At 26.3% G+C, this 22,343-nt stretch overlaps 1 protein-coding gene across 9 annotated transcripts in view; it reads right to left on the bottom strand.

Moving 5' to 3' along the window:
* LOC107438257 (uro-adherence factor A) overlaps positions 1-22,343 on the bottom strand; it is a 56,159-nt gene that overhangs the window by 8,550 nt on the left and 25,266 nt on the right. For 6 of the 9 annotated variants that reach the window (XM_043046143.2, XM_071179525.1, XM_071179528.1 and 3 more), the window contains 19 exons: positions 21,445-21,539; positions 21,226-21,356; positions 20,043-20,158; positions 18,824-18,845; positions 17,534-17,803; positions 16,485-16,561; positions 15,488-15,582; positions 14,511-14,644; positions 12,721-12,794; positions 12,607-12,625; positions 12,004-12,051; positions 11,080-11,156; positions 8,809-8,903; positions 8,555-8,688; positions 7,376-7,431; positions 6,623-6,689; positions 5,740-5,873; positions 326-488; positions 98-244 (listed from right to left, as the gene is read on the bottom strand). In XM_043046143.2, the coding sequence (XP_042902077.1) occupies positions 98-244; positions 326-488; positions 5,740-5,873; positions 6,623-6,689; positions 7,376-7,431; positions 8,555-8,688; positions 8,809-8,903; positions 11,080-11,156; positions 12,004-12,051; positions 12,607-12,625; positions 12,721-12,794; positions 14,511-14,644; positions 15,488-15,582; positions 16,485-16,561; positions 17,534-17,803; positions 18,824-18,845; positions 20,043-20,158; positions 21,226-21,356; positions 21,445-21,539 (1,954 nt within the window). Of the gene's footprint in view, positions 1-97; positions 245-325; positions 489-3,485; positions 3,566-4,844; positions 4,992-5,072; positions 5,236-5,739; positions 5,874-6,622; positions 6,690-7,375; positions 7,432-8,554; positions 8,689-8,808; positions 8,904-11,079; positions 11,157-12,003; positions 12,052-12,606; positions 12,626-12,720; positions 12,795-14,510; positions 14,645-15,487; positions 15,583-16,484; positions 16,562-17,533; positions 17,804-18,823; positions 18,846-20,042; positions 20,159-21,225; positions 21,357-21,444; positions 21,540-22,343 lie in introns of all 9 variants that reach the window. The other 3 variants (XM_071179524.1, XM_071179529.1, XM_071179527.1) reach the window with 1 other exon arrangement.

Below are 22,343 nucleotides of genomic sequence, written 5' to 3'. Positions count from 1 at the left end.
GACATCCTAAATTCAATAAAATTTTGTTTTGAAATGTAATGTTTTAAATAATTATTTTGTAAACTTTTATAACAAATAATAACTGAGATTATTCTACCTTGACTAATGACGGGTACTCCTATTACTTGACTAGGCTGGACCTGCATAATGGGGAATGACATAGGCTGAGCCATTGGAAATGTTTGAGGAATACCCGTTGCACTGAATGTAGTAATTCCAGTTATTGTGGGAAGATTGGGATTATCTAAAACGAAAAAAGTACAGTTGAAAACTATTCGATTCTTTTAAAAGATATGCTAATTAAAAAAGAAAGTTCAAAACTCACATATACTCTGTCCATACAGTTGACGATACTTTTCAACCTCAGGCAAGTTAATGTCAGCAAATTGATTGAGATCAGGCTGTGATTTCTCAGTAATTATTTTTGATACAGTATTGCTTTTTCTTTTCCGTTTAGTCTGAGGTACAGAACGGGCGTCTACAATGGACTACAGAGAAGAGATGCACAGATAAACAATGATTAGAGAGTAAAAACAACACAATTTGATAACTGATTTTAAGTAAAATAATTTTTTAAAATCATAATCATCAGTTTTAAATTTTTGGTTATACATTATCATTATGAATTCATACATAATTAAATTGCAAAATTTTATGTAAAATTTAGGCTAACCTAAACTTATAACAAATTTAAAAAATAGTAGATAAAAATTAAATACCAGATGTGCATGCATAAACTTAATTTGAAACATATACAATAATGCTTAAAAGAAAGATGGAATGAAACCATAGAAATAATCAAATTGAAATAAAATAAATGCCTCCAAGACACATAACTCCAGATGAAATTTTTTCAGACTATTGTAGGAAAATTTTTTGCTTATCTAAACATACATATATTGAAATTCGCACAGGTAAACATTTATGCTTTTTTAAATTTAACTAGAAATGAATCAAATCAGATTATCTTTGATTAATAACAAGAAGAAAAGTGGTCTTTTAAAATTTAGGTAAAATTTTTTATCTGTTCCTTAAAAAAAAAATAATTTCCCATATGACTATATTTTTGTGAATAAAATTCTCAAAAGAATGAAATCTGCAGTGCACGCCATATAATCATTTTTCCACAAACTTACATTTCTACAATTGCATTATTGAAGCATGTAACAGCGCCTGCTCGATAAATTGCCTTAGGTGTCATATTTCAAAACGGGAAGAAATGGTTCCCTATCATTTATTTATGAGGTTAAAAAATAATAACTTAAGTTTCTTTTCACTTGTTCTCTATTTAAATTCAGAATTTTATTTACTATAAAAACAAATAAAAGGACCCATCTCACAAGCAGTTTATCATCATTTTTATTTATTTATTTTTTTTTAAAACTCATATAGCACCCGCTGTCGTTCAGGAAGNTATTTTTGAAAATTTACTTTGATAGAAACAATAAAAATTCTTGTTGTCTAATTGTATGTAGAATTAAGTATTTTAAGTAATTTGATCAAGTGTTGTAAAATAAGCCTGATAAAAAAAGAGGAAAAATTATGCATTATATTATGGGACCTATGTTTACCAAAGATTAGCAAACATTTTGAGCTAACTAGTTAAATGAGAGAAAAGATAAAAACTCAACAAATGCATTGTGTTAAATGACTCAAAAAAGTAATGTTAGAAAAAAAAGTTTTTGAAGCATGTTTGGGAAAAAAAACAAACATAGGATAAACAATAAGAGTTAATTAATTAAAAATGAAACATTTATAAACATAGCACAAGTAAGAAATTAATATTATAATAAGCAAACAGCAAAATTTCAAATAAATAAGCTTGATAGTCAATGAATGATGACTACAAAGCTTATTTATTTGAATTTTCAAATATTGTTTAAATGATTCAAATAAAGCTTACCTCTTTTTTCAGATTTTTCTGAAGCCTATTAGAAGAAAAAAAAATCAGTTATCTAATAGGATAATGACTTTTAAAAATTAGCTCATAATACATTCTCAATTTAGACAAAATAAATAATGTTACCAGGGGTCTGTCTAGGTTTCTTTGAGAGGTACCTATTTTGTGAAAATTTAGACATAATTTGTGAAAATTAAAAATTATATTAAAAAATCAACACAAAAATATGGTTAAGTAAAAAAATATTTTCACAAATTGTTACTACAAATAAAAATCTTTAAAAATTTCTATATATTTTTTCTCATATATTCAAAAACAATTTTGCTATTGTAAAATTTTGAGCTTAAAAATTGAGTCCAAATTTAAAAATCCACAAAAATCATTGTCCTTAGTAAACTTTTAACTTGAATTTAATCAAAACATGCATTTAATGGTACTAGCACTAAAAGGTATTTTCATTATAACATTTTCGACTAACTCATACAGAAAAAAATTCCATAGGGGAAAAAAAAAATTTCATAAAAAATAAAAGTCTGTTAGAATAAAGTTTAAGATAATGTTTGAATTTCGTCTTTCTGTAAAGTTTATAGAGTGAGAGTCTCATTGTTTCATTTTAAAAAACACAGCAAAAATAAAGCTCACTTTAAATTGGCATTAGCAACTTTTTAGGCTTACCACACCATCTGACATAACATGTGCTACCTATTCGTAAAAGACAACCGGCAGAAAAACTCCTATTTTCTGTAGATCGCAACGAGAACGGGGTTTGCGTGGTTCTGACGTTTTCCCCCCCACTTCAAGTAAGGAACAGAGCGGCTGACGCTTCTTGCCTCCCACAGCATTTCATGGTCACAGCATGCTCTCGGCTAGGCATGGGGAAGAAAAGCGCTCTTCTTACAAATTGGGCGGGAAGAGCAGCGATGGCTCAGGGGAGAGAGCGTTCGCCATCTAACGAGGTGAACCGGGGTTTGATCCTGGCGATGGCTGGTTGATATGAATTCCGCATCTGGCTCGCACCCACCACAGTGCTGACGTGAAATATCCTCTGGTAGACGAATCATGGGTTATAGACCCCTTGCCGTCAGGCTAATCGCGGGAGGTTCTCGTGGTCTACCTCTCCATGTAACACAAATGTGGGTTAAGTCCATCAAAAAAAGTCCTCCACGAAGGCAAATTTCTCCCAATACTTGATCCAGGAGTTCCCTTGTCTTCTGGATTGGGTTCAAAATTACAAGGCTACGGAGTTGAACATTAATAGTCATAAACCCAAAAATTGGGTCAGCTGTTAAACGGCGGTTATAAAATAAAAATTGGGAGGGAAGCGAATTCTTCAATGTCATAATAACAATCTACGGGAGGGTTCCATTGAAAGTTGAAATGCATAATTCATCCGAAATGTATCGTTTTTACAGGGATAGAATTTTTTTTTAAGAGGCAGAGAGGAGAATCTTAGAACTTGCTCTTTTAAAAGTATTTCATGAAACAACAGTTTTTCTGAAAGGTGAATTTGTGAAAGTAACGCTAAAGGGCAACAAATTTGACCTGGACGGACCCCTGGTTACGTTTATATAATAAATAATGTTACCTTTTGCTTTTTTGAGGGACGATCCTCATCCGTAGAAGCATTCTCTCCTGGAACTATAACTTCACCTGGAGTGCTTTGCACTAGGGGAGAAAATTATGTTTTCATTAATGAATAAAATCTTGAAATATTGATCAATTGCACATAATAAGCAACAAATATAGTTAACAATTCGATCGAATTCATAAGTAATTTTTTTCTAAGTTGTGTTAATTTTTAAAATATAGAGTAAATCATCATTTGTTTATACATCAGTCAGAGTGCCAATGTGAATTACCATATGAAACATCTGTTCAAATTACTCTCTCTCTCTCTCTATATATATATATAACTCAAAATAAAGGAAATACAGAAATTTATCCTAAAAATAACAATATGGATAACTTAATAGCATTGTTAGTTGGAGCATGCCCTTTTTAAAAATCAGTTTAGTGACAGTGAAATGTCCACCTTCCTTTCTTAACCAACTCCTACCTTTTTGTGATTTACACTCAGCTGGAAATATAATAGTTTTAAGAATTTTCAACAATAGTTTTAAGAATTTTCAGGAAAAATATCTTGGGAAAAAAGACAACATTTAAACAGTAATTCTTTTTTTCTTGTTTCATAAACAAACAATTTTATTATAATGCTCGTTAGAATGCCTGAACTCATTCCAATATTACAACCAAAATAAATTTCTTTTTTTTTTAAATTTACTAAAACATTACACATATTTTGCTGTTCAAAACAAAATATTTCCCTAGAAAATTAGTCATTTGGTAACTATAATTTTAAAACAGTTAGAAAAAAAAATCCCTAATTTTTTCAAGTATTTCAGAAAAATTTCAACGCAAAACCAGACAATACTTTATTTATACCATACAATTTTTCATCAGAAAATTTTTCGTTTTGTCAAATATCACGGTAAAAAAATATAATTGGATAAGAATGGAAACATGGTAAATTGTAACAGATGTTAGAATTATTTAAATCAAATCTCAATAACTGATTACTGTTACTGATTATTCAAAGACTGGTTATTTTCCAGGTATGATGTAGGAATTTTCCAGGTTTTTGTAAAAAAAAAAAAAAAAAAAATGCAACTTTCCCTGACTATTCCCTGCTTTTTAGAGTTGAAATAAAATTCTCTGATGATACGTTTTTCTTTATTCTTCCTGATCAAACTGTTTTAAAGCATAAACTGACAAACTTAATTTCTAGAAAATACAGAAAATTTGCAGTAGTTGACATCCTAATTCATCAAAATTTTGTTTTGAAATGTAATGTAATGTTTCGAAATAATGTTTGTTTTGAAATGTAATGTTTCGAAATAATTATTTTGTAAACTTTTATAACAAATAATAACTAAAATTATTCTACCTTGACTAATAACCGGTACTCCTATTACTTGACTAGGCTGGACCTGCATAATGGGGAATGACATAGGCTGAGCCATTGGAAATGTTTGAGGAATACCAGTTGCACTGAATGTAGTAATTCCAGTTATTGTGGGAAGATTGGGATTATCTGAAAATTGAAAAGTACAGTTGAAAACTATTTGATTCTTTCAAAAGATATGCTAATTAAAAAAGAAAGTTCAAAACTTACATATACTCTGTCCATACAGTTGACGATACTTTTCAACTTCAGGCAAGTTGATGTCAGCAAATTGATTGAGATCAGGCTGTGATTTCTCAGTTATTATTTTTGATACAGTATTGCTTTTTCTTTTCCGTTTAGTTTGAGGTACAGAACGGGCGTCTACAATGGACTTAAGAGAAGTGATACATGAATAAACAATGATTAGAGGGTAAAAATAACACAATTTAATAACTGATTTTAAGTGAAATAATTTTTTAAAACCATAATCATCAGCTTTAAATTTTCTGTTATACATTATCAGTATACTTGAATTCATACATAATCATTTCGTGAAATTATACACAATTAGTATTCTGCTATGTTTGGTTAGCTAAAATTAGAAAGTAAAAATGGTTAACTATTACAATGAAACTATTCTTCATTCTATAATTTTATTCTTATTAGAGATGAAGCTTCAGAATGTATTTTTATTATAATTTTAAAGACCAATAAAACGTTTATTTCATTAATCCATTAATTTGAATTTTTATTTTCAAAAGACATATTAATAGAAAAAAAAAATCCAAGAGAAATAAAAGGGCAAAATATAGAAGTAGATACTCTATCAGCAAAAAAAAAAAAAAAGAAATTTTTCGGAAAANAAAAAAAAAAAAAAAGTAATTTTTCGACTCACTATTGGTAAAGGAGAGGCAGCTGGCTGAGTTTTTGATGGAGTTACATTTTTAGATTTAGATGGAGCTGATTTCTGTCCTGAGGGAGTTGATTTGCTTTGAACTGTGGATGAAGTTGGAGTTTCAGCTGGTGGATCTAATTTTTAGAACAAAATGAAATTTCAAAAATTGATGTTCAATTAATTAAATTAGATTATCACTTAAAATTCATAACGATAATGTTGTTGAGTATTATTAAGCATTATTTTAGATAATGAATCAATATACAATGCAAAGTCCCACATCCAATTATTTTCCAAAAACTTTTTAGTAATCAAAAAGGAAAAAAAAATTTCTTGTTGTTTCTTTGATAAGCTAAACATTTATTTTACCTCATTAAGCACACTAACAAAGTCTTTGAAAAAACAAGTGCAGTTAAAGAAAAACAAACTGATGCAGAAATAACAATGAATATTAGTGAAGCTAAATATTAATAGCATTGAAGAGAAAATCAGCAGATCTCAATTGTTTTAACCTCTAAGTTATAGACATTTTCATAAAAAAAAAAATCTCAATTCTGTTTCATGTTTCAGATTTTTTGAATCATTAGATTTTAGTTTGATTGTATTTATATATTTTTTGCTTTAGATCCCTAGTATCAAGGAAAAGCAAGAACATAATGTTACACTTTTTCTTTTCAGCTATAAATAACAAAGGAAAAGAATTTAGATACATATATATTAAAAAGTTGTTTTTAATTTTGTCTACTGGCATAAAATCCCCCCCCCACACACCCGCACTGAAGTATAACTAAATTTCGAGTATCTTCCACGGTTTTTGACATATTTGATACCTTATAGCGGGTGAACGGAATCACTTAAAATATCAACTATAAACTGCACTTACTTGCTAAAGATGGATCAAGAGTAGGAGTGACAACAATAGATTCCACTGCTTTTGAAGAACTAGAAGTCTGAAGAAAAAAAGACTTACAATAAATTCTAAGCAATAAACAAAATTTATTTAAATAAATATAAATTTTAATTTAGAGTATTGATAAAAATATCAATAAAAATGTAAATAGCAATTAAGCTATTAAATATTTAATGCTAAATTTTTCAAAATTTAATTTATTTAATACTTACATTGTTAATGTTAATTCTTTAATACAAATTGCTGAACAACTCACTAATGGAATTAATTTAGGATTTTACAAAATTATATTTATAAATAATGAATAATTTATTATTTAAAATATTAACACACATTTGTTATTTAAAAATACTACCAAAAAGTTTGTTTTAAAATCCATATTTTTATTTAAAAAAAATATTATTTTAAGTACACTCAAAAAGAGCATTAAAAAAAGAAATTTATTAACAACTTTTTAATTTTTTGGTTTTTAAAATTTATTACTTATTCTTTCTCCTAATAAATTCTGGATTGAAAAATATAATTTTTATATCAATCAAATGACTGAAATTAAACAACAGATAGAAATAATTATATAAAGCATATATGTTGAAACTCACAGAAATGTTAAAATGAGAGTTTTAAATCTAATTCACCTTTGTAATAAATATATAATTAAGATTCCTAATTTAAAAATAATATATTCAGACTAAATCAAAAAATAATTTTTTATTTTTACACACATACCACTGTGGAAGATGGAGTTGTTTGATTAGTTGCATTTATTTCAGGTACTTCTGCGTCTGAAATACAAGAAGGAAAAATATTTTGAATCTCCCTCTATTTGAATTGTAATGAGATTAAGACAAGAACAACTATATCAAATGCCGTTCTGGAATTCATTTTTAAATATAGAGATACATGCATGTAATGAGAGTAAGAAAAAAAATTACAAGTTTTCTTACAAATAACCATACAATCCCAGAAGAGATCTAAATTAAATAAACCTTCAGTGTTTTTAATTTTTTAAATAATATTTAATGCACAGTATTATTTTTTCTAAAGGTTAGTGCAAAAACAATTGAATTAAATCTAAATTCTGCAGCTGTGATTAAAATAATCTCCTATCATGTCATAATTTTTTTATGTAACTAGATGAATTTAAAATAAGCATTAAAAAATTTATAAAGAATATAAGCTAGTATAAAAATAAGATTATTGTGAAATAAGAGACCATATCTAAGAAATGCATAAGCAGTTCAGGGGGTAGTCAATTATAAAGGTGGAGCAATAGTAAGCAGGGATGAAGTACCAGAGTCAGTTGAAAATAAAATAAGAGTTACAAGCAAAATTTAAGCTTATTTTATTTATGAATAATGAAGTATATATGCAAGTACAAAAGGTGTTATCATAGCCAGTTAAAAAATAAAAAGATTTTAAAGGATACAATTTTTTTTAAAGTGTTAAAACATACCCATTTTTTTAGAGAATAATAATTATAAAAAAGTAATTCCTTTAAAGTTATGAATTACCCAAGTAAAAAGTTCGTCAATTTAGAAGTTTATTGCATATTAAGGTTTTGAAATGTAATATTTATTCAGTTTAAAATAAAGCATATGAATAAAGAACTGTTCGCACACTTTATCTCGGTATGTAACAGAACAGGTTTCAACCTAGTATTGCTATTTCATTAGCATTAAATTAAGAATAACATTAATATTAACAAAAGTAAAACTCACATTAGACGAACAACATAATCATCTCATACACATAAATATTTTTTTTTTAATAATTTAAAAATAGTATTATTCATAACATTGTGTTTAAACCACCAAATTTCATCAATTATACATTTATTGTTTTTTTACTAACTAATCTTATTTAATTGAAAAACTGAACAATTAATAATAAATAAATATGGGATACCTGTAAAAGTATTGCAATATTCTGCCAGCACTTGAGTTAAATGAGTTGCAAGCTCATGCTTAGTAGAATTTCTAAGATCTACTGATCTAGTTGTAAGAACACTAGATATTTTTCTTAGACTATGGAATGTTAAGCTAAAAAAAAGGCAAAATGAAATAACATAAGAGGTTAAAAATATTATTTCATTAAAATTACGTATTAAAAAAAAAGGTTTGTAGAAAATTCCGACTTTGTTAAATTGTTAAAATACTTACTATTCTAAGTACATTTTTCTTTGCTGAAATTCCTGTGACTCCGGGCCAAATTTAAATCCTTTAAAAGCAAATATATTTTGTCGAATAACTTTTGGCTAAAACAAAATAAAGTACATAGTTGTAGAATTGAATTGATTCTCTAGGTTTCAATATTTACATTAAATCATTCAAAGGCAAGTATGCTCAATTTTTTTAAAATAATTTAAAAAATAATAAGCAATGAGAAATACACTATAATGGAAATGTAACTAAGACTTCATGAAAGCAAATTATATCAATTAGTACCTGAAAATTCAAAAATTTCTAGTCTTTCGCTTCGTCGATGGCCATCAGACTAAATAAACACAACAGAGAAAACTTAAATAACTTTTTAATTTTTTGTTGCAGTCTAGGTTTTTATCAAAAATCAAAGTGAATATATAGGTGTTTTTTTTTTAGGGATGTGAAACAAAATCGGAAAGAAAAACTTTTCCTTTTTTAAACATAAGTGTTTTCGATCTTAAATGTAAAATATTCCAGCATTAAAAAAGTATCCTTGATCAGGATGGAGAAGAAAAATCCACAAACTTGATCAGTAAAGTGACTATTTAAGAATAGAGTAAATACATTATAAAACATTGCTACAGATTTCTTATCACAATACAAAACTGATTACATAAACAATTTTAAAGTTTGTTAAGTTTAAGAAAGTAAACCTTTGATTTTTTTTTTAATAATTTGCATGTTTTTAAGTACCTACATGCAGAAATATAAAAAAAATTTAAGAAACAATTCATTGCACATTTCACTTAAATTTCATCACTGTATACAAGATATTAGAATTTAGTTTTTCATTTATCCTTAAGCGGCAGCCTTAAGTTCACTCTATTTTAGACCTTTGTTTATCAGGAATGTACTGTATGCAGGGACAACTATAATGCATTATCATGCTGTTTGTTTTGAAACTGTGGAGCCTTAATCTTCATGAACCTAGCCTCCTTGCCAAACTAACTGTAACAGGATTGCTTACTTAACACACAATTCCAATATTACACTTGAGAAAATGATTAAAATATTCTTCCATTGGAGTAAAATATTTGTAAATTTTTTTTTTTTTTTTTTAAATTTCTTAAAAAAAAATACAACAGAGATTCAAGAATATACGGGTAAATGGGAGATAATCGTAAAATATGGGAAACTTTGTTTAAAAAAACAGAAAACTCGACAGGTATGTACATCACAGGCAATCAACTCCACCAAACACTCAACAGATTTATATTTACTATTTATCATCAAGACTTCAATATTTTATTATTCTTTAAAAAATAACTGTTAAGGTTTCAAAAATTATTTACAGCTCCAAATTTTTTTCAATAGAAACAAAGGTTTTCTACTAATAAGTTAAAGATGAAAATAAGTATAGTTGCTTCCAGCTTAGAAAACTGGTCCGGTACCCACTTTCTCTATTTAGTTGTGAATTATCCTTTACATGTGGGAAAGCAATATTTTTCTTACAACTCAAAAACTTAGGACAAATGAAAGAGAAAGAACAGACTCTAACACTCAAAGGATTATTATTTTTTTAAATCTGCCTTATTTTTATTCATAAAATATATTGCAAAACACTTATACTTGCTACTCCACAAACTCAAATTAATTCATTTTCCCAGACTTTGTAGGTAGCTAAATAAAATTTCCTGACTTGACTAAATTTCCTTGATTTTTTCATATTGATAAAATTTTATAATTTTCCCAGATCGATAAAATGCCTGTTTTATGGTCATCCTGGTATATTTTCAGTTTGATCAATCTAATCAAAGGATATTGCCAGTCCTAATTTTTAACTTGACCTGTATTTGTCTATTTTACTAAAAAATGTCTCAATAATTACAAAAATCTTTTCAAAACTAGTAGGAAACTATAGGTCATACATCTTATATCAAGAAAAATTTATAAAGTGAAGTATAATAAAATGCTTTTAAAATGTTGACAAGTTTTTTTTTCACACAGATATTTTTGTGATCTAAAAACAAGAATGCATAATAATTTTACAAAATATTTATGCTTAAAATGCATTTACTTTGAATACACAAACAAAAATTCCTAGGTATACATACACATATTTTTTTCTTCCATATGAAGACTTGACAACAAATAAAATTACAGTATACTAAAGAGTAATATTTTCTATGTATTCAATAGTGATTTGATACATACTTAAATTGTTTATTATTTAAATATCCATTTTTATTATAGATAAAATTTGCATCAAAAATATCTCATAATACTTACATCACAGTCAGTCATGAACAGTAGTTTATGGACATCGATCAGATATTCACAAGGAAAACAAGCAACTCTTTGGAACACTACAAAAACCACACCAAACTAAATTAAAATGCATTTAATTTTTTCTAACAAAGTTCAATGTTTAAGAGGTCATAACATACAATGAAGTATGCAAAAGATTTTTAATCTAATGCGATAAATTTTAACAATTCCTCAATTGAGTGCAAATGATTACAGATGAAAGGGTATATAACATTTCCATAAAAGTTAAGATTTAAGAGAACAACATACAATTTTATTCAAATTTTATAAATTACAGAAATTTTATTATCAAAAATTCCCGTGTATTGAAGAGCTCTTGAGTCTTAAACTTGGCATTTTGGATGTATTATAATCTTCAGCTCTTCTCAGATTTAAAAGTGCTTCCAAACTATAAGAAAACATTTTATGACAAATAATTAAAATTAAAAGAAAATCTGCAACTGTTCGGAATTCTCATAATGCAAGAACTATTTCATAGATTTATTTTTATACACCTTTTTTATTATACTTAAACAATTTTTAGAAAAATGTTTAATAATATTCTGGTGTGAAAATATGAATGAGAAGAATAAATTTTTAAGCAACAATGCTAATTTTTGAGTTTAAAAAGACAATACTGGACATTGATGCAAACGCTCTAAAAACACTCATTAGAATTATAATTGAATCAAATAAAAAAAAACTATTTATTTTACTCACAACTTAATTCTTAACGATGAGATTTTTAAATAAATTAAAGTACCAATTTTATTGTCATAATAAATATAATACTGCAAAATATAAATATAATACTGCAAATACTGTCATAATAAATATAATACTGCAAAAATATAAACTAAAGACATTGCATTAAAATTAATAAAGCTTAAACAAAAAAGAACCAACCTCGTTTAAGGTCACTCAGTTTTCCATTTTGATTTATTGCAGGAATACCTGAAAGAAAATAGCTATTTAACTTATTACACAACATATCTTTATCTATTTGCAACTCTCAGATATTAAGAAACTTCAATTTCCCATCAAAGAACCACAAATATTTCCTATTTTTCAGATTCAACATTTGCTTAACTGATAACCAATTGGTTTGTAGAATCAATTTTGCATTTTCTTCTAGCAACTAATTTAATTTTATAAAGGTTTGTATTAAAATGACCTGCTATTAAATAGACATATTTCAATTACACCAATTTAGTTTCATTATTATTTGAATAAGGATACTTTAAAAACTTATTAAACATGTAGTTCGTATACATAATATGCATTTCGAATTATTAATTTTTTTTTGTTTCCTCATATAAATTAATTTATTTTTCATTTGCAATCTAATCGACACATTTGCTTTTTATCTTTGAACATGAACAAAGCTTGAATAAAAATAGCTAAGATTTTATTATTATATTTTATTAGAGCTTAGAGTGGTAGATATATATATAAACAAATAAATATACATAAGATTAGACATTAAGAGTTAAATAAACATATATTTACCAGGTGGTGGAGCAATGCCCTGAAATGAGTAAAATTCAGAACATTAGAAACCATAATTATAAATAATAAAATCAAAATTAAATTAATTTTACCGCAATATTAACAAAAACTTACAACTGGTGCACTTTTTCCTACAGCTGGTACAACAGGTTTCGCAGCAGGCTTGGTTGATGGGGCTGGCCGGACACCTAGATGTTGAGATAAATTAAGAAATAACTTTCTTTTACAGAATGTTAGATTAAAGAATGATATATATACAGGGTTCATGCTTTACTTTAGAAATAAAATTCAAGTACTTTTCAAGACTTATTATAAAATTCTCAAGGACTTAAATTTTAGTAAAAGATAGACTAAAATTTTACATTTCAAACTAAAATGTTTTGTTCAAATGTTGTTCAAACTTAAATGTTAGTTGACGATAAATGTTAGACGATAATAGCAGTACTGAAAAATAAAACTTCCATTGCTCTCTTGATTTCGGAAAGTGATCTAAGTATAAAAAAAGGCAAGGGTGATTGGCATCAAGTCAAGAATAAAATTCATGATTCATAAAAACGTCAGATTTGAATTTTGCACAAGGCCTATTTTAGGCTAGGTATACAACCTCTGAATAAGCAAAAATTCGGGCAGGACGGGGGGGGGGGTTCTATATAATACTGTGATACCAATTAGATATTTAAAAACAACTCTGCTGGGAGATTTTTATTTAATATTTAAAGTGGCAGAAGCATTTAGACAGTGAAATTTAAATTGTTCTTAAATATAATTTTGACCACTTTTCTATTAAAGAAAATTAATTAATTATTGGATGTTGCGGCTTAATTATCATTTTAAATTTATTACGGGTCAACCATTTTAAATTGAATCAGTTGCCAACTTTCACCTCAATATCTTCTGATAGATTCTTACAAACAATTTTGGTCACTTTGACTGTTTTAATTAACCACTCATACTTGAATAAATTTTTTTTCAGTAGCATCGATCATACGCACTTGACATGGTCACATGAACACGAATCGTAACGAGTAGTTTTCAAATAGAGTATAAATACGAAAATCGATGTTTGATATTGCAAAATGCGTGAATACGAATACCTTTGGATTTTAAACTTGCGGAAAAACTAATCGCGATATTGGGGTTTAAAAACGCTTAGGTACAAATCGCGATATTAGATTTTTAACTTGCTTTAACGGGAATTGCAAGTACAATTTTTGAATCACGCGAAAACGAATCGTAACACATAGCTTTTAAATCAGTTTAATACGAAGATAGATGATTGATATTAAAATTGCCTGAATAAGAATCGAGATTTTGTCAGAATCTGGCGCAGTTCCCAATATTTAAAATTCCTAAAATCAGCCAAACATACATAAAATCTTAAAATCAAACAGTACGTGTCATCATCTGAAAGGCGGGAAAGTCTTTCTCTCACACTTACGTGCGTCAAAAAGTTAAACACAGAAATGCTGGAAAAAGGATTGTTTTCCTGAGTTTTCGATACTTTTCAAGGTCGCGGGAACCCTGTATATAAAATAAATATATAGCTTTGGTAACACTATCAGGTTAGCTTTTTCCTGGATAGCAGATTTAAAAATAACAAGGATGATTTTTTTAATAAGCATTACAAGAACAATTCTTAAAGAAAAGAATTACATAATATACAATACAAAATACTTTTATTTTATTTAAATGAAGTGCTTTAGAGAAATTTAGACCCCTAAGGACTAGGTGTCTACATTTATAACAGATGAACACAACCTTCTTAGTATTAAGCCCGAAGACAAGTTCTGGCAAAAAATTGTACATCAATTTCCAATGAAAAGAGATATGCAAAATAACAGCTAAGCAAGTCTAAACTCAGCTTGTTAAGCAATAACAAGTACTTAATGTAAATTACTACTAACTTGTATCATGATCAGGTAGCTTGAAGAGGAACTGAAATATTTCAGCAATCATGGTTGGCTTTGAAAATACCTTTACTTCAGTAGTATTGTGGATCAAAGTGTTGTATATTCGTCGAACAGAATTGTATAGCATACTGAAATATTTTTTTAAGTTTACTTATACTATTAAGAAAATACATGTAAACAGAATTAACAAAAATCTTTTATGCACATGACATTTTTCAACAATACTTAAAATTTATTTTTAATGATTAATTACTTCAAAGTATCAAACGAAATAAAAATGTTCTCTTATTGGCTCTTTACAATTTGTATCGTAAGAGAGTAAAAATAAATTAGCTTAACCAATGATCAGGTTTATGCAAAGGAAAGATTTTCTTTTGACAAAACTATAGCTTTGTAACCATGGAGGAAAATTAAATTTGTCCAACTTTTCCCTGGCTTAGAAACAGAAAGGAATTTAATAAAAAAATTTCATTAAAAATAAAGAGTGCAAAAAAAGAAAAAAAAAAAGAAAGAAAATCACAAAAAATTTGATCAAAACTGAATACAAATTACTATTTTTAGACTATTTAATCTTTCATTGTTTTCCAGATACCCTGATAAAAGTATTTCTCATGACAGTTAAGACAAAAAAGTATTCTTTAAGTAAAAAGAACATCTAAAGATATTGAGTTACTTTTTTTACGAGCTTTCTTTAATACATTGAAGTTTCATTAATTTAATTTTTCTGAAGAAAAAAAATGTTTTTAACATGTTAGGAAAATAATAAATTAACAGCATAAATCAAAAATATCACTGTATTTAAACCAATTATTTTTAACAATCACATCTACTTTTTTTTAAAAATGTTAAAGAAGTCTAAATGATCAGAAATTGAGCTGAGGTAGAATTAATTATAATTGTAAAATGTTTGTGAGCTAAGCACTTTTTAGAAAACCATATGTTTTAATAGCAAAAAATTATATTTATCATACCGATCCAATAATTGTTTCCGTTTTACATATTCTGCCGAACCTTTTTCAAATGTAAATCCACTAAAGTCAAGAATATCTTTACGTAGAGTGCTAGGCTAGAAACAGAAAGTTCAATTAATGTTACTACTTAATAACACTTATGCTATTTGAAATATAAAGTTTAGTAAGGCAAAATAATACAAATAAATTACAAAATATATATGAAACAAATAAAATACATCTTTTAAAAATGGATGTGTGAACAAATATATATGAACTTTAATATCTATAATAATATTTATTAAAAAAGGCAGAATTCTAAGCTCTACTAAAGTCTGCAATGATATGATTATTTTTTACAAATTCAACACATTTGCTAGACATGTACGGAGTACAGAAACTCGGAGAAAAGGGAATGTTTTTGGCCAGTTTTCTACAGTTCATACAGTTTCTACAATATTATAAATTTTTCTATGGAACAAATATTTTTATTAAATATAATTTTAAGGAAACTTATTGCACGTCTTTATAAAGAAGTTTATAAAGGAAATAAGAGCTGACTATAGCTTCTTTTAAACATAAGATATTTTTTAAGTATTTAAAATATATCTGGCCACACACAACAGTCGGTGATTAAGATTTGATCCATCAAATGTTGTGTTTGAAATCCTGTTTTAGTGTCAAGAAGCAGCAATATACAAATATGAAGTTTTAAACATCTGGAAACGTTTCTGATGTCTTCCTTTCACAATATTTTTTTTAAATTTAACAACATATGGATAACATTGAAACTTTTACTTAAATATCAGTGCTTTTTTAGCAACCAACATTTTCTTCAGAAATGTTGATTGCTAATTCATTTTCAAAATTTTTTTTGGTTTTATTCATTCTTGTCTGTCAACATCTTGGCGAGCAAAATTTCTAGAAGATTCTACTTTAGAGCGGAAATTTTATGTCCTGCCTTAGAGTCAAATAAAGAATAACAGAAAATGAAATTAATATAAAAATATAAACTTACTTCATGTTTCTTTAAGTAGAGGAGATCAAAAATATCAACAAGATATTCATGAGGATGAGTGTTTACTATTTTGCAAACTATAAAAAGAAAATACAATTTTTTAAAATTACAATTAATTGTACATGAAAAACTGAGACAAAATAATAATAATAAATATTCACAGATAACAAAAAATATATCAAAATTTTTTTATTTATAAAAGTCTATGAGTGAATAAATTATTTTCTTATATCATTAATATTTTTTTGCTACTCTATAAAATAATAGACTAAATTAAATTTTTTAAATTTTTATCATAATACTTAATTTAGTGTTAATAAAAATTTAACACTAGAATGGTATAATTTTATTTCATTCCAAAGCATTGTTTCTGAAAGCTCATTCTCTTTCTTTGCAGGCAATACTTTTTTTTTTTCTGGACAAAAGAATATTTATTCTCCCATTAGCTCTCTTTTAAAAAAAATTATAAAATTATCAATGATTAAAAAATAAAGTTGGATTAATAATTTACTAAAACTAAAAATTTTTTCAAAAAATATTTTGGATTATATCGCCTATCACAACTTTAACTTTTAAAATTACATTTTTACAATAAAAAACAAATGGAAACCATTGTAGGTAAATAATAAAATAAACATATTTTAGAACCACCTAAATAAATTGTGTATTAAAAAATAGAGTAAGTAATAACAGGTTGAGTAAATTACAGTGACAGCCTGATATTGAACATTCATGCTCTTAAACACGTAATTTTATATCCCATGAGATCCTCATTATATCTTAAAAATGCTTCTAAACTGGACTCACTCAATTCTAATTCAATTCAATTTTCTAGGTGTCTATAACCTTCCAAATTTAAATATTTCATTAAAAGTTTTTATGGTAACATTTGGTTTCCATCACATTAGAGAAAAAAAAATTTAAACAGGCAGTTTGACATAAACAAAAATATTCACAGAAATAACATAAGAACTGTTCATTTTATTTTAATAAATAAAAGTTATTTTTGATTATATGAACATACAATGAATAGATAGAAATTTAATTACTTGTTTCGAAGTTTCTTAAAGTTCGATTTCCAGACTGCGAATCGGATGAAGAATCAGTATCCATAGACTGAGTGGGAGCAGCTGAAGGAATGTTTGTAACTACTGATGCAACTGATGGGGAAGGAATTGATGGGGATGGAATTGATGGGGATGGTTTAGATGGTGCTGGTGTAGACAAAGATGAAGTTGGAGTAGGTTGAGTACTAGGTTGTTTCGGATTTGGAACTACAGCTTTCTTAGGTGATCTTACTTTGTTAGGCTTCTCATCATCTGATAATAATAATAATATGTTAGTTTTGTACCATGAAGATAGAATTACATAAAAAATGGGGAAAAAATATGCACACAATGTAATAAATCATTACAATTATTAACCATTGTGAATTACTATTATTATTTCAATTATTATGCAATATGAGTAAAATTGATCATTAGCAGCTTAAAAAAAAAATCAAAAATTTTTTTATCTATTGCTCCCTCATCATTTAGCAAATTCACAAGTTTGCTAAATGACATTTTAATAAATAATAAATATAAAAATTAAAGTAATTGTTTTTCTAGTAAAAAATGAATTTTTAATAAAGGTTTTTAAATCAAACATAAAACTAAAAGGTAAATTCAAATAAACCTATATAACAAAATATAACAAATGAAAATTTGAGAGTATTTCCTCGCTTGGACATTTTAAAGCTTGCATTGTTACTTAAAAAATGTTAATTAGTAGATGATTCTTCTACCTTGCAAGTTTAATGTTATGATAAAATTTGTAATTGGTCATTTAAATCAAATTGATAAAAAAAATAAAAAATGTCGAAAACCTTAAAATAAAGAAAAAAATGTGCAGCTAATCCCTTTTATCACATAAGTATTAACATTGTTAGAACCAAAATCTGGAAAAATTAAAAACAATTTGAAAAGTAAAGAAAAAATTTGAAAAAAAAATTATTCAATGAATGAAAGCAAATATCAGTTTTTCTCCCCCTGAAAGCAAATATCAGTTTTTCTCCCCCTCCACGAATAACTTATTAATACATCACTTCATCTTTCCTAAAAAAAATTTAGAATATGGATAAACATATGAATAAAAGATTTTAAATATGCACTTCCCTTTCCTATACCTATAACTCAGTGACAACAAAAATCTTTTGAGACAAGTTATGGAAAAACATTCCCTAATTGTGGTGTGAATAGAGAAAATTAGCTCATTTTCCCCTAACAAAATAACTTTAATGAAAAAATTAAAAGAAATATACAATTTAGGAACATGAAAATAACAATAAACAGACATACCACTGTCTTCTCCAGATGATATCTAAAAAGAGAAAAAAAATTGAATAAAATATCCATTTGATTTCAATTAAATCAAAATAATACAAAAAATGTCTATTTGCAGTATTTAACACTTTTAATGAAGTTAATTTTTTGGAAAATTTTTCATTTATTTATTTAAACTTTAGTTATTCCTAAATACACATTTCTTCATAAAAAAAAACTACTTTTATTATTACTACTTATGATTATTACTTGAACATAAAAATAGAAAAACAAAAAGTAGAAACAGTCAAACTCATCTAAGGTTACTTGTTTAAAAAAAGCAAATTCTATTATGAAAATTTAAATTATAAAATAAAATTTTATCTTTCGAAATTCTATTTATAGCCATAAAACTCACATGAAAAAAGTCTGATAAGAAAAAAATAATTTGAATAAATTTAAAAATTGGCAGAAATGCTAGTTTAGATGTAATTAAACCCCACATGTTGGTGGATGAGGTTTTTGTAAGGGTATATTTAAAGGTCATGTTCAATAGTTTTTTGAAAGTGCCACAAAAAATAGTAGCTAATTAACCTAAACTAAATTAGAAATGTTTACAAAAAAAAAATAAATTTAGAAACTAAGTTTTAGAGGAAAATAAACAATGAAAAAGGGATGGAATAGCAAAGATTTGTATTAATAAAGACCCTAAAAAAGGATTTAAAACTTATATTGACAACACTTGAACTAATCCATGCTCCCTAAAAACTTTTGAGTAAAAAAAAAAATGGCTCTAATGTTAATCCTATAGAAAAATTTAGAATCCTATAGAAAAATTTACAAATAAAAAAATTACAATAAAATTCTGATATAAAATTCGAAATTTGACTCAAAGTTGCAAGAAGGCATAAACCATATGCTACCTGAGGGTCAAGATATGTCGTAACATTGAATTTTATAGCTGTAAGTTGTTCCTTTATTGACTTGTATTGTGATTTTGTTACTATATATCCTTTCTAAATTAGTTACAGTAGCTTTAAAGTACAAATCTAATTGGGAAATACATGCTGTAAATTATAAATAGTGCAAAAATTCTATAATTTGGCTTCCCTAAAACAGAAATTGTCTGATTTTAGATAATGTTTGATATGACATGTGATAAAAGTATTGCTAGTGTTATCATTTATGATACTTAAAAATCTCATATTGAAATCATTACACTGAAAGGCAGAAATAACAAAATGAAACTTCATACCAAGTCAATGCATTCAACCTTTTTCTCAACTACTTCACAAGTAATGGATTCATCAGAATCTGAAAAGCCATCAATATCATCCAATTCTACATCAGACAAGCTTAAAGGTACATTGCCTTAAAAAAACAAAAACAAATCAGACATTTAAATAAAAAATGTATAAACATATAAATCATGAAGGGGGAAAAAAAAACAAAAAAAAACAAGATCAAAAAGTTTTATAACATAACCAATATGTTATGAAGCTGAGCTGACGCGCTATATTTTAGTAAATTTAAAAAAAAAAAATCTATTTGGATTGAATTAGAAATTTTGCATTGTTATAGACTCTGATAATTAATATTTAAAGTGTTAAAGCAATCAATTAATGTTTTCGTTAATAAAAATACACCAATTTGTTAATTATCTTAATTTTGTACATAAAACGACAAAAAGGTTAATAAAATTTGCTAAACTGACTTCTTACTCTTGTGTTTAAATTCTTAACAAAAATAGAGTAACCTTATAATCAACTGTTATTGGCATACTCAGAAATTAATGCACAAAAGACAGAAATTAAATTTTTTTAAAACTGAACAAATTCTTAAAACAAGGGGAAAAATACTAAGAAGCTACAGTTTCTTTCACAAAAGATGGATAAGGTTGACATGAGACTTAAGTTTCTTCAACTTAATTGATAAAAAAAAATTCCTCTGACTAAATTATTTCTTATTGATAAATAACTAACTTAGCAAATAAATACCAGATATTTTAATAACAAAAATTAAATTTTTACTTTAACATTACCTTTTTTAAAAATGAGGCATTTTTTAGATTTTTAAAAAAATCCACATTAAACAAATATTAAATGTAAATTAAAAGTTAATAGAAAATTTTTTTTTCTATCTGAAAGTACTTAAAAACTTTCATAGGAATTTTATGACATATTAATATTAGATATAATTAATGTAAAATGAAATTACAAAAAAAAAATTTATTTAATAACTAACACTATATATATATATACATACACACATTATTTAAATGAATCTGTCTCGATTAATTTTTTGTAAAGCAGTATAACAAAGGGTCTAAAGCGTGATTGCAAAATGTTGTTTCAGATTAACTTCAAATTTTCTGCATACAAATTCCTGATGTAAAGCATTTTATAAAGCATTAATCAAATAAATTATAGTATTCTTACTTGAAATTCTAAGATAACTTTCAGCCGGCTTTTGCAGAAATCCTAATATATTTTTGATAGTTTCCTCTTTAGAATTCAATATTTCTAAAGAAAACGATCGAGCCACATCACTCACAATTTTAAATGACATCCTTTAAAAAAAAAAAAAGTAATTACCTTAGAAGTCAGATTATAACATATATGTATTAAAAATTTATTATTTAGAAATAAATAAATTACCTTTGCAAAAATTCATTTCTTTCATCATATTCTTCAGTATCTGTATCAAATGTAAAGCCATTGAAGTCCAAAATGTTATTTTTTATTTCCTCATCCTAGAAACAAAAAAAATTTTTCTTAAGGAAATTAGAATCCTGCTAAATGTTGTTCTACAAATTACAAATACTACATGATAAGCAACCAAGAATTAATAGGATAATAACAACAAGAATACCATAGAATAACACGAATATCAAGAATAACATAGAATTAATAGGATAACTTTTTATAAATAGAAACTATTCTCAGAGATTATTTTTATGCAGTGAAAATACTGTATGACATTTTTTAGATTGAAATACGAAAACAGTAAGAGTAATTACATTACAGATTACGGAGAGCACTTTCATAAAGAAATCAAAACAAACTTACTTTTATTAATAAAATTGAAAATGACAAAGATATGTGTTCAAGATATTTGATTTTATACATTAAGCATATTTAACATTTTGTATATAAAAAAATAAACTTAAATAAAATTTCAACAGTTTCTTTTTTTCAATTTCCATGATTTTACAACATTACCAAATTTAACATAACAAGTAACTTTTCTATCCAGATTTTTGTCCTGATATTACAGTTAGTATTTCTCATTGTTTTCCAGTCAAATTTTTTCAAACTTTAAAATAAAAGAATTTTTTTTACGTATGCCTAAAGGAACTCAACCTAGTGGCAGACCTAGGCATAGATAGACTGTCTTAAAAATGACCTGAATACTTCAAAGACCAAAAATTTGAGAATTTTTGTAACAAAAGTTCTCCAATTTTTAACAAAAGTTTTGTTACTGAAAAGTTACTTGAGAAAGACAAGGCTCTGCTTAGGGGCTGTTAAACAATTGAAGAAGAAAGGTTAAATTACAC

This window comes from Parasteatoda tepidariorum, chromosome 4 (genome assembly GCF_043381705.1).
Source record: "Parasteatoda tepidariorum isolate YZ-2023 chromosome 4, CAS_Ptep_4.0, whole genome shotgun sequence".
Classification (NCBI taxonomy): Eukaryota; Metazoa; Arthropoda; class Arachnida; order Araneae; family Theridiidae; genus Parasteatoda; species Parasteatoda tepidariorum.
The sequence above is the reverse complement of the archived record's forward strand: the minus strand, read 5'-3'. Positions and strand labels throughout refer to the sequence as shown.